General features: G+C 36.2%; 2 protein-coding genes across 7 annotated transcripts in view; one reads left to right on the top strand and one right to left on the bottom strand.

The window, feature by feature from the left end:
- Positions 1–10,091: 10,091 nt before the first annotated feature.
- The window catches only part of LOC144976937 (uncharacterized), a 38,316-nt gene continuing 30,450 nt past the window's right edge, over positions 10,092–17,957 (bottom strand). For all 6 annotated transcript variants that reach the window (XM_078921556.1, XM_078921555.1, XM_078921560.1 and 3 more), the window contains 3 exons: positions 15,582–15,657; positions 14,786–14,890; positions 10,092–10,460 (listed from right to left, as the gene is read on the bottom strand). In XM_078921556.1, the coding sequence (XP_078777682.1) occupies positions 10,248–10,460; positions 14,786–14,890; positions 15,582–15,614 (351 nt within the window). In that variant the 5' untranslated portion in view covers positions 15,615–15,657 and the 3' untranslated portion in view covers positions 10,092–10,247. The remainder of the gene's footprint in view (positions 10,461–14,785; positions 14,891–15,581; positions 15,658–17,957) is intronic.
- Positions 14,787–17,957, top strand: part of LOC144976936 (uncharacterized) — a 59,444-nt gene continuing 56,273 nt past the window's right edge. The window contains exon 1 of the mRNA XM_078921554.1: positions 14,787–14,917. The gene's annotated coding sequence lies outside the window, so the exon portion shown is untranslated. The remainder of the gene's footprint in view (positions 14,918–17,957) is intronic.

Here is a 17,957-nt window from a genome sequence, read left to right as displayed (position 1 = left end):
TGCTCCACTCACTTTTCTGAATTAAAAATTCACCCCATACACCGGAGCATACTCAATGTCTCAATCGTTTCTATGTTATATGTTTGTGATGAGAATATTGGCTATTAAGCTTAACTGCTGGTCAAAATTACTTCGCGATGGTGGTGAACGAATCGGCGGTCTCAAGAAGTGGGTGAGAGAGGGATCTAGAAATGACTTTGGGTTTGAAACGAATATTTTTGTGTTCGTGGATAGCTCACACGGTAGAGCCACGCTCTCACCTGCCAGGCGGAGTTGTCGTACCAATAAGGTCGCAGGTTCAAACCCCACCACCGCCGCGAAAAAAATTTTTATTCTCTATTGTCTTCCGGCACTTTTCTACTCACTTCATATCTTGTTGTTACCAACATAAGTGCCTGCTCCACTCACTTTTCTGAATTAAAAATTCACCCCATACACCGGAGCATACTCAATGTCTCAATCGTTTCTATGTTATATGTTTGTGATGAGAATATTGGCTATTAAGCTTAACTGCTGGTCAAAATTACTTCGCGATGGTGGTGAACGAATCGGCGGTCTCAAGAAGTGGGTGAGAGAGGGATCTAGAAATGACTTTGGGTTTGAAACGAATATTTTTGTGTTCGTGGATAGCTCACACGGTAGAGCCACGCTCTCACCTGCCAGGCGGAGTTGTCGTACCAATAAGGTCGCAGGTTCAAACCCCACCACCGCCGCGGAAAAAAATTTTTATTCTCTATTGTCTTCTGGCACTTTTCTACTCACTTCATATCTTGAACGTTGTTTTAGCACCCTTAAAAGAGTGAAAAATTTCTTGCGCAATTCAATGAAACAGGAGCGGTTAAAGTCGTTAATGATTCTGTCAATTCACAAAGCTGAAATAGATGCCAAATGCCATTCCAGATTTCAATAAACAAATTATAAAAAGATTTGCAGAGATGAAACATCGCCGTGCAGATTTTCTTTACAAGTACTAAAAGTAAGTAATTTCTGTCATAGGTTTTTTTTCTCTTTTGATTTACATTTATCACATATTGATTGCATTATCTACCAAATCCAATCCTTTAATGGCTGACAAAGAATAATTACAAAGACCTTTCACACGGACTTGTATCTCAGTGTTGGGCTTGTGTTTTCATGAATTATTTGTTTTGTGAGTTTTGTACACTCGTAGAAATCATCGACCCCCCCCCCCCCCCCCCCCCCCCCCCCCCCCCCCCCCCCCCCCCCACCCTTCCAAAAAAGAGAGTTTTTAACATGTGCTCTCTCTTAATCTTGTTCACTTTTTAAGAATTTTTTTTCTTCTTCTAATCATGGCACCACCATATGCCGTCAATACGCCACGCCGCTGCCTAGCTACCTTTATCTAACCAGATTTCAAAGACGAGTGAAGGTATTGACAAAATCTAAAAATTATTAATTATGGTCAGGAATAATTGCAGACAGAAACTTAAATTCCATCAAGGGCGCCATTTAGTATGTTCTCCTAGGCCAACACACATTTATTCTACTCAAGCAAATGTTATATTTTTACCCACTTGCACTTACCGACTTGCACATATTTGCAGGTCTGATAACCCACTTTCTTATGGGCTCGTGGTTATAATGGAAATCTCCACAATAAAATGACGTAAATTATTGTACATTACAACAATGTAAAACTAGGCCAATAATCGGGTTTGTATGTCAGACCTGTATATCTGTACAAGTCGATAAAAACTCAATCTCAGCATCAATATCATTCCGACAAAACACTGCTTTGAGACGGTGGGTCACATATTTTTGACACTCTTGGACACTTCATCTGTATGTTTGTGTTTCGGCGAGGGAGGGGGGGGGGGGGTTATGAATGAGTGTTTGTATGTCCTTTCCTTTTTTTTTTTTTTACTCTTCTGTCTTATTCTCGCTCTGTGTTTTTGAGATGTATCGAAACATGTCTTTCTCTCTATCAATTGCTCTCTATATGTTATTTTATCTCTTTACGCCTCTCTCTCTCTCACTCTCTCTCTTTCGTTCTCTCTCTCTCTCTCTCTCTCTCTCTCTCTCTCTCTTCAAATTTCGATGTATCTTACTGTGTCACTCTATATCTCCATTTTGTCTCTTTGACCCTCATTCTGTCTCCGCTCCTCTCGCATCTTTTTTCTCTCTTTGCATATCTCCAATTCATCTCTCTCTCTCTCTCTCTCTCTCTCTCTCTCTCTCTCTCTCTTTCTTTCTCTCTCTCTCTCTCTTTCTCTCTCTCTCTCTCTTTCTCTCTCTCTTTCTCTCTCTCTCTCACTCTCTTTCACTCTCTCTTACCCATTCACACGCACGCACACACACACACACACACACACACACACACACACATATATATATATATATATATATATATATATATATATACATATATATGTCTCTGTCTCTTACTCAACTTTCCAACAGTGTATTTCCTTTAACTAGAACGTAATTATAAACCTTTTTTTTTAACAAAACAATAATTATACGAAAAAGAAAAAGAAAACATTTTGCAAATTACGTTTGTATACGATCAACAAGCTGTTACCGAATCGATGCTTATCTCGACAAAATAAAAAAAAAACATTATTGGTAGACTAATGTAACGACTACCATCAACCCCCATCCCCCCCACTCCTGCCCTCCTTTCCCCCAATATGCCAAAAAGCGGTATTTTTGAAACCTCATAGAGAAATTTACTATAGGGAACTCGTCACATTCGTTACGATACAACCAACATTTTTATTATTCAAATTTCTTTTGTACATCATAAAATTTAAAGAAAATGAACAGTGTTTTCTAAAGAAATTCTGTATCGCAAGAACTTTATTGCTATTCTGTTTGAATGATAAAAAAAATATATTTTTATGTTAGTTGGGTGTGAAGTTTTGGGAAAAATCCTGAAAATGTCTGGTAAGGAGAGAGTCAAAGCTTTTCGTACTTTCATTGAGCAAGAGTGCGAAACATAATATCAAACATTTATGGTAATAAGGTTTCCCACAAGAATGCTTAATAATGCACCTTGTAGCTTCTATATAAAAGGAACAGGATGATGGAATTCGGTGAAAAAGTGGATACTGATCAATAACTTGTGTGAAACTTTGTTGCATCAAAAATATTTATCGTGTGCAAAGAAAGGCGTGCTTTTATAGGAAGGAGATTGACTGTCCATCTTTGAAGTCGGTCAATGGAGCCAAATTTCTAAATCTAAATTTCTCTGAATGGGACTGCTGTACTGTTTTTCTCTAGAGAGAAAATAAAAAACACATATTTAAAATTTTGGCCAGAAAAAATGACCGTACCTTCTTTTTCTTTCTATTATTTTTTGTTTGATATTGGGGTGGGGGGGGGGGGGGGGGGGGTTGAGAGAGTTTATCTTTCAAGAGATTTTGAGTTTAAGTGCTTGTTTTATATATCAACGATGAACATGGGTGATTCCTGTTGACATAAGAAAACTTGTTTGTTGGATTATCTATAGTCCTTCACGGAGATCCTCGGCGACAGTGTCTTATAATGCCGTGGCCGAAGGGCATAATTTTTAATCAACGGTACTTAAGCTAACCCTCAATACATGTAATATCAGCATTCGTGCTTTTTTGTGCGGCTATGTGGTCTAGTGATGTGACACTCGCTTTCGGATCGGAAGGTCCAGGGCTCGAGCCTCGCTCGGCGCATAGTTGAGTCCTTGGAGAAGGCTCTTTACTCAAATTCTCTCACCGTACTCAAGTGTAAAATGAGTACCTGGCCAGTTGTTAACAGCATTGTCTCTGTCCGGAAAAATTTTAACATCGTCTAACAGGCGGCATGTCCCGTCCTAAATGTTAAATGTTGCTGTTGACCAGGGACCGCTTGTAAAGCGCTTTGAGCACATTTAGTAGATATTGCTCTATATAAAAGCTCATTTTCAATTATTTTTTAAATATGTGACCTTTGTTTGTAAAACGATATTTTATCGGGTTGATTTAGATGGTGAAAACTAAATTTATAGTCAAAAATATGAAATATGAGAATCTTTTCTTTTTGTTTTATTGAGGAGAATATAGACAATTTCTTAAAGTTATAAAAATAACTTGTCAATAATAAAAGGGAAGATACGTCATGACGTCCCACCTTCTACGTTTCCGATTTCAAAATTCTTATTTCATTTTTTTTTAATTGAGCTTTTATATAGTGCAATATCCACTAAACGTGCTCAATGTGCTTTACAAAGGGTCCCTGGCCAACAGCAAACACTTAACATGTAGGACGTGATATGACACCTGTTAGGCGATATTACATTTTTTTTCGGACAGAGACAACGCTGTTTACGGCCAGGTACTCATTTTACACCTGAGTACGGTGAGAGAATGTGATTAAAAAGCCTTTTCCTAGGACTCAACTATGCGCAGAGCGAGGCTCGAACCCAGGACTATCCGATCCGAAAGCGAGTGTCATACCACTTGACCACAGAGCCGCACTACGTTTATTGGTAATGTGTGTCGTTTAGAGAACTAATCATGAATAGATTAAATATTGAATCATAAGATAGTAAAAATAGTTTAGTAAAAGTATGTATAGATAGAATGAAGTTAACGTCACTCAGGTCTTTGTTATTGCTGTTTGCCATCTGCGTTTATGAGTAATTCTCACTAAACTGTATTAACTAGGCTAAATACGTACAAGGTTACACATATTTTTGTGTGTTGGTCCGTAACCGTTATACTTCCGGATGGCAATGTTGTGAGTGTCTTAGCCAAGCGCATGCTATCTATAGATAGTATAGATAGTATGCGCTTGGCTAAGACACTCACAACATTGCCACCCGGAAGTATAACGGACCAACACACAAAACTCTCCTTAAACGTTATAGTCTGGTTTATACAGTTCAGTGAAAAATACTTATAAACGCAGATGGCAAAAGCAATAACAAAGACCTGACTGACATCATCTTCGTTTTATCTATAGACAGATTCTAAGGATAACGGGACGTAAGAGAGCGGGGATGGATGATGATTTATTGACGAACGGCAAATTATATCATTTAGAGTAGAAAATAAGAATCCATTGCTCGGAAACCAGAAGATTATTTACACAGGGTATGCATTCGGTATTCAGGAAGAACGGTTTCACATTTCCATTGAGATTGGAATCGGTTTTTTAAAACATCCCACTCTTGCTCCCTATTGGATTTTTTTGTTTGTTTGTTTTTTGTTTTTTTTTTTGGTTTGTGTGTGTGTGTGCGTGTGTGTGTGAGTGTGTGTGTATGTGTGTGTGTTTTATGGTTTTAACTTTTAGAACACCATTAAATAGAATGAAGTTGACGTCACTCGGGTCTTTGTTATTGTTTTTCTTCTTTTTTTTTGTTTGTTTTTTTTGTTGTTGTTGTTTTTGTTTTTTTTTTTTTTGCCATCCACGTTTATGAGTAAATCTCAATAAAATGTTTTAACCAGACTATAAAAGTTCATGGTTACACATAGTTTTGTGTGTAGATCCGTTATACTCCCAGATGGCAATGTTGTGAGCTTCTTAGCCAAGCGCACACTATCTATATATAGATAGTATGCGCTTGGCTAAGAAGCTCATAACATTGCCATCCGGAAGTATAACGGACCAACACACAAAACTGTGTGTATCCATGAACATTTATAGTCTGGCTAATACAGTTTAGTGAGCATTACTCACAAACGCGGATGGCAAAAACAATAACAAAGGCCTGAGTGACGTCATCTGCATACTATCTATAGGCAGCCGGCTCAACCCGAAATGATACCGTTTTGAGACGATCGGTCACTTCTACTTCTAATACGAAGTCAAATTATAATATTCCTGGCCAATATCGTGTCATTTGCTTCACGTCACAGCACGACACGACACGGTGTGTGAAAATAAATAATATCTCAAATTTATGGTAACAGGTTTTTTTGCACACCAGTGCACAAGAATCCATCTTGTCTAGTTAGCTGTTCTCTGAACGGAAAGCTGTTTTGTTTTTAGTTTGTCTATTTCTTTTGGGTTTTTTTTTTTTTTTTTTTTTTTTTTTTTTTTTTTTTTTTTTTTTGGTGGTGGGGGGAGGGGGGATAGAGAGAGAGAGAGAGAGAGAGAGAGAGAGAGAGAGAGAGAGAGAGAGAGAGAGAGAGAGAAAGAGAGAGAGAGAGAGAGAGAGAGAAGAGAGAGAAAGAGAGAGAGAGAGGAGAGAGGGGGGAGAGAGAGAGAGAGAGAGAGAGAGAGAGAGAGAGAGAGAGAGAGAGACGATATTAAGAATTCTTTTGGACACTTAATTTTATTTTTCTGGGTTTTTTTTTTTTTTTATCGTTGTCATCTATAAGGATAGTTTGTTTTGTTTGGGTTTTTTTTTTTGGGGGGGGGGGGTGGAGCGATATTAAGAGATCTTTTTATACTTTTTTTCTGTTTTGTTATCGTTATTGGTGTTTTTTTTATGGTTGTTCGATTAACACGAAAAAAAAAACGAGGCAATGCAATTGACACATATTTTATGGCATAGCTGTCACCAAAATGTCGAGGGTGGTGGAATTCGGTGAAAACGTGAAAGCTGATCAATATAACTGGCGTGACACTTATTTGTTGCAACGTAAATATTTATTGTGTGCAAAGAAAGACAAGCTTTAATAGGAAGGAGATTAGCTGTTCATCTTTCAAGTCGGTCACTGGAACTACCCATCGTAACGTTCTGTGATTTAGATGGACTGAGATTTGTGGACGCCGCCATTTTGTGCTGTTAGGTTTTTGGTGTTTGTTTTGTTTGTTTTGTTTTGATTTGTTTATATTATGTTGTTTTTTTTTGTTTTTTTTTATTTGGGGGGGGGGGGGTTGTTGCTGTTTTTTGTTTTTTTTTTAAAATATTTTCTTCCTTTCTTTTTTATTTTATATATTTATTTATTTATATTGGGTTTTTTTTTGTTTGTTTTGCTTTGTTTTTTTAGGGGAGGGGGGAAATGTGTGTGTGTGTGTGGGGGGGGGGGGGGGGGGGGGGGGTGGATGAGATTTATAACAACTTTTATTTTTGTTGTTCTTGTTCTTGTTTTTATTCCCATTTTCTTTTCTTATTCTTTCGTTATTTGTTTTGTTGTCTTTATGGGTTTCTTAGAATTTTACTCAGCTAAACACAAAAACGAGGAAGCGTTTTTGACACATACTTTATGTCATTGTCCAATTCTATTTTTTTTAAATTTTAATATTTTGGCCAGAGACAATTTAATGCATAAATTATCAATGTTTAGGGGGGAGGGGGGTCCCAATACCCAATGGTAGAGCACTCGCTTTACACGCAAAGTGACCAGACTCGATCCCGGGTGCAGTACAGATTTTTTTTCTGACCCCCCCCCCCCCCGACCACCCAGGAGTGATTGGGTAGCTGGGTCGGTTAAATCTGGCGGAAAGTAATTTGCGATAGACTAGCGTCCTATATAAAAGGTAGCAGACAATCTATTGTCCATTTCACGCTATAGACACCGGGATAAACTCCGGATCTATGGGTCTAAGGGCTCTGATGGACTACTCTTTTATCAATGTTAGATTAAGATCCCCCCCCCCTCTTCCCCCAGCGTGCCAGAATGTCTTTAACCTGACACTCAGAGTAAAAGAAACTCACAGACTTTAAAAAGTAGTTTTCCTTCCTAGATATTGATATATTTTCAAGTAAAACTTTTATTGCAAGTACTGATTTAAATGTTTTTTGTCGTTGTGCAGACAAAACAAACTTTTTGAAACACTGCGTGAAAAATAAAATTCAAAGCTAATCAGTCATTGTGAAAATATTTATTCGTTTCATATGTCATGTATATATATATATATATATATATATATATATATATATATATATATATATATATATATATATATGCATTATAATCATAAACATGTGATTACTAAAAGTACCACTATTTTAATCTGAAAATAAATAATGTTCTAATTCATATCAATCATAGATTAATACAATACATTACGTAAGATTTCAAAATAATAACTAAATCGTATATGCGTAGTACTTGAAATTTATAACAATAATATCCAATATTGAGACAGAGATGTTGGAGTGGAAATCGTACAAATTATTTCATTATGATAGGTAAAAGAATAATGAATGTGAGATGTTATTTAGCGCAATATCCATTAAATGTGCTCAAAGCGTTTTGCAAGTGATGTCAAGCCAGCACCAACAATGAATATATGTGACCCATCTCCTCAAAACAATATTTTTTTGTCTGGATCCACGGTATACCTAAAATGATTATTTAAGTTAAAGTCGGGATTTTTTTTTATCCCATGTCCGTCCAGCAATGATTTGTAGCTGGGTTTGTAAGATCTAACTTCGTGATAGACAGGAGTCCTATCCAAAGGGAGCAAGCAATTGCTATTCTCCACTTCCCGCTATAGAAACCGGAATAAACTCCGGCTCTATGGGCCAAACAGCTCTGAATGACAAGTTTTCAGGGTAACCCTGATCCCGAGCTTTTGATCCAAAGTCTATATGTTGAAATAGGAGTTCCATTAAATTACTGTTTTATTGAGGAGAGAGACTATACTTTCTTTAACTGCGTAAACTTAATTTTTTTTATTGTTTCAGATTACAAGAACACACTTCTCTTTATCTGAATATAGATGTACGAGAAGAGTCACAAATGAGATTTTTAAACTGTTAGAGAACATGGTGTAACGAAGCAAATATGCGACTTGATTGTATTTGCGGTTAAACGAAATTAACAAAACCCTCCAAAGGCGAGACCAAAGTAGATAATCCATTTTTGGAATACGATAGGCGTACACGCTGAACGTACGAGAGCTCCTCAAGAGTCATTCCGGCCATAGTTCTTTGTCCTACTTCCATTTCGACATCAACAATATGATTTTGTATGGTTTGAATTTATATATTTTGTTATTTTAGCATTTATCAGACTCTGAATGATTTTGCTCATGATTAAAACGCTTAAGCGATACAATGCACGATCTGTAAGGGTTTGACCTCATATGCTTTTAACCTAGAGTCCGATTATTGAGTGAATGCATTATCTACCAAATTCAGTCCCTTGAAGTGTGGAAAAATAATAAGTTCAAAGACTTTTTCACACGAGACTGGAATTTCAGTAATGTAGCTTTTTTTGTTTTAATGAATTCTGTGATGAAGTGAGTTTTATTCACTTGTACAAACCATTGACCCCCCCCCCCCCCCCCAGTGTATGCTGTCCTCTTAATCGTGTTCACTGAGGTTGGACACAACTAAGGGAAATAATCTTCGATAACCACAATTCACCTAATACATCAACAATCAGAGTTATGTAAATGTTGCTGCTCGAAGTTCGTAGAAATAAATAACAACGTTAAATTGAATGTAAGCTTCAATTCAATATACGAAAACAGTTAAAATGGACGTTTCGGATTCCCCCTTTATCAACAAAACAGGATGAATGAAACACTACAGACGAATGATATCATGTGGTAGTGCCGTTGTTAAGATGAATAAACAAAACAATCTCGTTTATTCATCTTGACCATGCCACTACCATAATTTCCCATTGTTATTTACAACAATCACAGTGATGACTGGGAATCATTTTTAAGTATAGAGGCGCACCGCAAAGACAAAATAAAATAGCCATGGAGTTAAGTCCAAAATAAGATTTGAATTCATACCAAGAATTTTTAAAAGACTTTCTTCTCATTTGGGATGTATTTTCATTCATTATAACTATGTCTCTTTTCAAAATATCACAAAGAAAATAAAGCAAGCCCGAGACGTCAGCTGAGACATCCCAATCAGGATTTTTAGAAGGGCCTCCTTTTTTCGGGACATCTTTCTATCTTGTAATTTGATTGGTTACCAAGAACATATGTAGGGGAAACAAAAGAAGCGCACCGTCATCTACAAACAAAAAATCTTCTTAAATTGTTCTCGTACGCAATAAATCTTTCCATACTAACATTGAAAAATACATTCTTTTCTTTTTCTTTTGTGGTTACCAAAATTCGTCATACGGAGATATTAAGAAAACCCATATATATATATATATATATATTATATATATATATATATATATATATATATATATATATATATATATATATTTCGAGAGAAAGAGAGAGAGAGAGAGAGAGAGAGAGAGAGAGAGAGAGAGAGAGAGAGAGAGAGAGAGAGAGAGAGAGAGAGATGATTTCCGTTATTCAAAATGAAACACATAGATGAATCGCCCATATTAGATTAAAGTAAAATCGGACTCGCCTGTTAAGGGTTTGGAAAAAAGAAAAGAAAGAAAGAACAACTACTTCTTTTTCTTCTTTTTGCCTCCCTTTTTCCCGCCGGACTTTTTGCCAGATTTCTTACTACTTTTCCCGCCCCCTGCACTTTTGCTTTTCTTGCTTGGGCTGGCGCTTCTGCTTCGGGATGATCCAGGGGCAGATTTACCTCCCTTGGCATTCTCGTCTGTCAGATACTGTTTCAAAATAGCCTCAACTTTCTGTCCTTGGCAGTTTTTCTGAAACGAAATTATATAAGATTGTTTCGGGGCGGTTTAAATTAAATGCTGAAATGTATGATTGAGCTTGGGCTTTTATATCGCGCAAAATTCACTAAACCTGCTCAAAGCGCGTTACAAAGAGTCCCTGACCAACAGCTACACGTGACATGTATAACGAGACATGACGCCTGTTAGGCGATATTACAATTTTATCCGACAGAGAGATCGGTGTTAAGGTTTTATACCTGAGTACGATGGGAGCATGAATGTGAGTAAAGAGTCTTTTTCAAGGACTCAACTATGCGACAAGTGAGACTCGAACCTAGGACCTTCCGATCCGAAAGCGGGTGTCATAACACTAGACCACATAGCCGCACTAGAGTAAAGTTTATGTTTTATTGAATAGAAATCTCTTCTTGGGGTGATGAAAACTGAAATCTCATATTTCTGGTAATTTGTATTCAAAATTCACGATTTAGCACCATTTTCCCACCCCATTGTACCATTTTAAACTGATTAGTCAGAAAACGAAGTCTCTTTTTTTTTAAAAAAAAAAAGATCTGAACAAATGTGTATGAAAGTTGTCAGACAAAGCAAGAAAGAATAATACAAGAAGAAAAAAAAACATCCCAAGAAACAGACAACTCGACTGGAGATCGGACCTCAGACCTTTTGATTACAGGACAGACGTGCTTCCATTACATTTTTTTCTGATTTGATTTTGTTGTGGCTTATTCACCATAACCCAAATTTGATACACGAATGATTTAATCACAAATTGTTTACAATAGATAGCATCAAGTTGACGTCAATCGGGTCTTTGTTATTAGTTTGTTTTTCTTGGGTTTTTTTTTTGTTTTTTTTGTTTTTTGTTGTTATTTTTTCCATCCGCGTTCATGAGTAATTCTCACTTATCTGTATTAACCAGACTATATACGTGCAAGGTTACACATAGATTTGTGTGTTGGTCCATTATACTTCCGGATGGCAATGTTATGAGCTTCTTAGCCAAGCGCACACTATCTATAGAAAGTTCGAAGATGACGTCACTCAGGCCTTTGTTATTGTTTTTGCCGTCCGCGTTTGTGAGTTGTTCTCACCAAACTGTATTAACCAGACTATAAAAGTTCACGGTTACACAGAGTTTGTGTGTTGGTCCGTTATACTTCCGGATGGCAATGTTGTGAACTCTCTGGCTAAGCGCATTCTATCTATACCTCCGGAAATAGGCTTCAAGAGTCGTGACGTCACTTCCCTCGTAATGACACATATTAACTTAGTAACTGATTCTAAACTATAGGAACAATGGCGGACTCCCTTGCGAAAACTTCTCCGACGAGCATAAAAGTGAATCCAGAGGAGAAAAACATAATAAATCTGATCATATGTTGACTTTTATACATTCTGATCACATGACACATGAAAAAATTCTAGCCAGCATGAAGAATATAAAGTACACATTTTCATTGTTTAGAACCAAGCTGCTGGTCGCTGGGGGGACGTGATATAAGACTATTGAATCCTATTTATAGTTATTGTTCGTTTTAACTTAACAGTGTCATATGGTTATAATGTTTGTTCATTACATTCAACGTATAATGTGTAAAGAAAGTAGACCCTCAGGCCATTAGGCCCGTGGATCCGGAGTTTATCCCGCTTTCTATATCGTGAAATGGACAATAGCAATTGCTTGTTACCCTTTGGATAGGACGCTAGTCTATCGCTTATTACTTTCCGCCAGGTCTAAAGACCCAGCTACTCAATCACTGCTGGATAGACAGAGGGTTCAGAAGGAAAAAAATCTCGACTGCACCCGGGATCAATATCGGTCACTTTGATTGTGAAGCGAGTGCTCTACCAACTGAGCTATCGGGAAAGAACTGTTCGTAAATGTTCTAAACCAAGCAATTTGAGATTATGTAATATTGAACCTTTAATAAGGTCATATAAGCTCACAACTTAATTCAATTCCCCAGCATCCACCCCTTCTCAACACTCACATAACACAGATTTGAGTCGAATGTTCACATCAATTTAATTATAGCATAGTTAACACACAGTTTAACACAGTTTAGTTTAACACAGCTATTTTTAACAGAGTTATCAAGAAGAAAACCTTCACAAATTTAAAAATGCGTAGGTACTGTAATGACGTTTTCTCTGAGCATCCGCCTAATTTCACACGTACAAGAATAGTTTTCGCTCCTGATGTTTGACCAGGCAGGATAACGTGGGTGTTGTATCGATTGATTTAACCAGTAAACTGCCGTATTCCATTGATAGTATGCGCTTAGCTTAGGAGCTCACAACATTGCCATCTGGAAGGATAACGGACCAACACACAAAACTATGTGTAACCTTGAACGTTTATGGTCTGGTTAATACAGTTTAGTGAGAATTACTCATAATTACGGATGGCAAAAAGCAATAACAAAGACCCGAGTGACGTCAACTTCATTCTATCTATAGATAGTGTGCGCTTGGTTAAGAAGCTCACAACATTGCCATCGGAAGTATAACGGACCAACACACAAAACTATGTGTAACCTTGAACGTTTACGGTCTGGTTAATACAGTTTAGTGAGAATTACTCATAATTACGGATGGCAAAAAGCAATAACAAAGACCCGAGTGACGTCAACTTCATTCTATCTAAAGATAGTGTGCGCTTGGTTAAGAAGCTCACAACATTGCCATCGGAAGTATAACGGACCAACACACAAAACTATGTGTATCCTTAAACGTTTATAGTCTGGTTAATACAGTTTAGTGAGAATTACTCATAAACGCGGGTGGCAAAAAAACAATAACTAAGACCCGAGTGACGTCAACTTCATTCTATCTATCAAAACCACTTATTTTAAGATTTGGCCAGAAAACTCGTCCTTGACCTTCATTTTGGCAAAAACTTTGAAATGTTGGGACTTTGCGAAGTTATCTCAAACCAACGCAAAATATTGTCCATTACAATAATGTTACTTGATCCTATAATGGATGGAAAGCAGAAGTTGTGACGTCACACAACCCTCTCTTCCGGTTCGAAACCCATTGGAAGTGGACAATGCATTAACAACGAATTGGTTACATAATATTGAATGATAAGGTGGCAGAACTATTTTAGTTGCAGGATGTCTAGGTATATTCTTATGATTATGAGTCGTAAAATATCAAGTATGGGTGATCTTTACTGACGACCAGCATTTATTTATGCTAGAAAACACGATGACGTCACTCTGAAACCAGAAGATCAGTTCACAATGTATGTATGTATGTATCTATCAAGTCCTCTGGAGGACTAGTTCACATTTCCAATGAGATTGGAACCAGTATTTTAACATCACACTTTTATTTCCTTATGCTTTCGGTTATCAGACCTGCACAGATGTGCGCCTAGGGCTTACCCAAACAATGTTTTCAGACGGTGGCTTACATTAACTCACTCAACCCTAACACCGACTATATCAGTTGTTTACCCGGGTTACTTTTACCCCATGCCTATTTATTACATTTTTCTGAGTCAAATTATAGGCCTGGGTGGGGTTCCTACCTCCCATAGCGGGCAGGGGGGTACTTGCTGTGTCTTTTATCCCCTCTTATCTGTTATCCAATTGCTTTCTGTCTTTGTCTTGGAATGAGATTGTTTGGTTTTGTCCTGACCTTGGTCAGAGTCCTTGGCTGAGAGGGAAACAGTCGAATGTATAGTTTTAGTTTTGGGAGATGCTATTTTTTTCCTTGTAAATCATCTCTCTGTTGTTATGCATTGTATTATGATTAGTTTACAAATTATATTATATGATTGGTAAACATTTGAGTGTATTCCTCTTAGTTGGGACCTGTGCTTGTGTCTGGATGAGACTTTTAGTGATCTCAAACTAAGTACTTTGATAGTGTGCTTTTGGAATCTACACCTGTTTCTTTTTTGAACCAATTCCCCTTTGTCTTCCCTTTTCTCGGATACTTTATTGTAATTCTATAACTTTTTACTATCCCATTTTCTTTCTTTTTACTGGCGCTGATATGACCTTAATGTGTTGCAAGCGCCGTAAAACCCTTAAAAACAAACAAAAACAAACAAATTATAGGCGTAGTATAAAAGCTTATGTTTTAAGTTTTTACATGTTAATGTTAGTTGAATAAAACTATCTAGATAGACCCTATGTATATGCTCATTTTTAATACATATTTTCTCATTTTCAAAGAAAAAGTCGTCAAAATCTCTAATATTGAGTGAGATAAATTGTCTTATTTTTCTCACCCTCCTCAGCCGTCCATCCTACGCCAGACGACAAAAGTGCTTAATTGATTACAGTGATATCTTCTACCCATCAGGGCAGCATCATTACCTGGTTACATTTGGCACATATTGTGGACTCCCTCATAGTTCCGTGGAATTCTCCGTGAAGACACTCGCGACAGTATCGCGTCCCACACCATTTGCACATGAAAGTCTAGGGATGACAGAATTATGATATCAGGTGAGCAGTCTTTTGATGTCATTCATATTTTTTAAATTTCTTTTTTTTTTAAAAACATTTATTCATCTATTTATCAATTCTATAATATATTTTTCGACATATTTTATTACCTCGAATTGTTTTATGGTTTTGTAGTTTTTGGATTATTTTATTCTGTCTTATTTTTTTTATTACTTATGTTTTTTGTTTGTTTTTGTTTCTGATTGTTGTTTGTTTGTTTGTTTTTAATCTTTTGGAGGGGGGGACGGGGTTCTGTTTTGTTTTCTTTTGTTTTTCTCATTTATTCTATATATTTTTCTTTCTCCGTGCACTGTCATATTTTGTGTGCGTGTGTTTTCATTTTGGTTAAGTTTCATTTGTTAAAATTATTTACTACTGTACGAATGTCATTACTTTTACTACTATTACTACAAAGAACTTTATATATATATATATATATATATATATATATATAATATATATATATATATATATATATATTTATATGAAGTTGGTGGGTACTTGTAGGTACGAGAGTGCTCGATAATGTTGGTTAGAGCTAATATATAATATAAATAAAGTCACTCACAAACACACACAATATATATATATATATATATATATATATATATATATATATATATATATATATATATATATATATAACATTGAATTGGTTACTCACGGAGGTCACTCCAGCGCATCCCCATCGACACATTATGGCAATCACAAGTATCCAGCAGCTTTCCTCGAAAATCAAACTGAAAGAAAAATGATAAAAATTATTTGTAAAAACAAAATTTTCATACTTGCAAATTGCATTCGCCAAAAGAGGATAACAATAAGTGTGAATTGATAGTCACTTTTCAAATTGCTAAACTTTTCAAATTGATGGCTTGTATTTTGTTCTCGGAAAAGACATTTTACTCACTTCTCAATTAATTAAATTGAATTGTCAAGTTAAAATTCGCCTGGTTTGAATTTATAGCCTCATTCTTCTGATCAATGATAAACTCTTGAATTTGAACTTGAACTCTGAAAAGCAAGGTCACAAGTTTTAACCATGCGAATTTTAACAATTATATGCAGGCACATTGTGTATGTACGTCAACAATTTCAGCGTGGTGAAAAGGTTCGTTTCATCAAATTTTGCCAAGAGTTCATGAGATATCAATTTTGGTAAATCTTGATCTCCAAAGGCTATCTTACAAGAGTTTATGAGATATTTGGTAAATCTTGATCTCCAAAGGCTATCTTACAAGAGTTCATGAGATATTTGGTAAATCTTCATCTCCAAAGGCTATCTTACAAGAGTTTATGAGATATTTGGTAAATCTTCATCTCCAAAGGCTATCTAGAAGAGTTATGAGATATTTGGTAAATCTTGATCTCCAAAGGCTATCTTAACAAAAGTTATGAGATATCATTTGGTAAATCTTGATCTCCAAAGGCTGTCTAACGAGAGTTCATGAGATATTTGGTAAATCTTCATCTCCAAAGGCTATATCTTACAAGAGTTTATGAGATATTTGGTAAATCTTGATCTCCAAAGGCTATCTAACAAGAGTTTATGAGATATTTGGTAAATCTTCATCTCTGAAGGCTATCTTACAAGAGTTTATGAGATATTTGGTAAATCTTCATCTCCAAAGGCTATCTAACGAGAGTTCATGAGATATTTGGTAAATCTTCATCTCCAAAGGCTATCTAACGAGAGTTCATGGGATATTTGGTAAATCTTGATCTCCAAAGGCTATCTAACAAGAGTTTATGAGATATCTGGTAAATCTTCATCTCCAAATGCTATCTAACCGATAATTAATAGAAGAAACAGTATCATAAAAAAATCGCTACCTTGATTCCAAGTTATAGTCGAATGTGTGATTTTTTTCTACTATAAACCGATCATAATTGAGCCAAAATGAAGGTCTGTGTTTGTAGATAATATTTTTCTTTAAAAAAAAAACAGGGAAAAAAACAACAACGTTAAAATGGAAATTGTTTAGTCCTATAAGCATTCCACTGCATTCCACATGTATTGAAAAAAAATGGTTTGAGAGCACTTATGTACAGGTCTGATAACCTATTTTATTACGAGTTAATTGTTGTAAAGGAAATCTCAAAAAAAAATGACGCAAAATATTGTCCTTTACAACAATGTTAAACTAGACGTCTATCTAGCTCCATAATTGCATTTGGATGTCATACCTACATAATATGTACAAGTCGTTTGAGAACCTATTTAAACAACGTGATTTCAATGTCGTAGGCTTCCTGATGTTGTTATAGTATTAGATGAGGGACATTATTACGGGTTAATTGTTGTAAAGGAAATCTCAAAAAAATGACGCAAAATATTGTCCTTTACAACACTGTTAAACTAGACGTCTATCTAGCTCCATAATTGCATTTGGATGTCATACCTACATAATATGTACAAGTCGTTTGAGAACCTATTTAAACAACGTGATTTCAAAGTCGTAAGGCGTCTAATGTTGTTATAGTATTAGATGAGGGACTTGTCAGAAATAGTCAAAAGTGTTATATTTAATTCCATCGAATTTGTGCGGCTATGTGGTCTTGTGGTATGACACTCGCTTTCGGGTCGGAAGGTAATAGGTTCGAGTCTTGCTCGGCGCATAGTTGAGTCCTGGGAAAAGGCTCTTTACTCACATTCTCTCACCGTACTCAAGTGTAAAATGAGTACCTGACTGTTAACAGCGTTGTCTCTGTCCGGAAAAAAAAATGTAATATCGCCTAACATGCGTCGTCCTACATGTTAAATGTTGCTGTTGGTCAGGGTACCTTGTATAAGGCGCTTTGAGTACGTTTAGGGGATAATATATATTGCGCTTATTTATATTAAAAGTTTCTTTGTATTTAATTTAGATGGGACAGAAGCGACGTGTATATTTTGTATTCAAGATGGGACATCCAAACGCAATTATGGGCCTCGTTTAACATCGTTGTAATGAACAATATGCTGCGTTGGTTTGATGGCACCTCTTTTACAACATAGAAACCATAACAATTTGGGTTATCATACCTGCAAATAAGTATG

This window comes from Berghia stephanieae, chromosome 7 (assembly GCF_034508935.2).
Source record: "Berghia stephanieae isolate SIO BIC M18660-M18661 chromosome 7, UCSD_Bste_1.3, whole genome shotgun sequence".
NCBI lineage: Eukaryota > Metazoa > Mollusca > Gastropoda > Nudibranchia > Aeolidiidae > Berghia > Berghia stephanieae.
The sequence above is the reverse complement of the archived record's forward strand: the minus strand, read 5'-3'. Positions and strand labels throughout refer to the sequence as shown.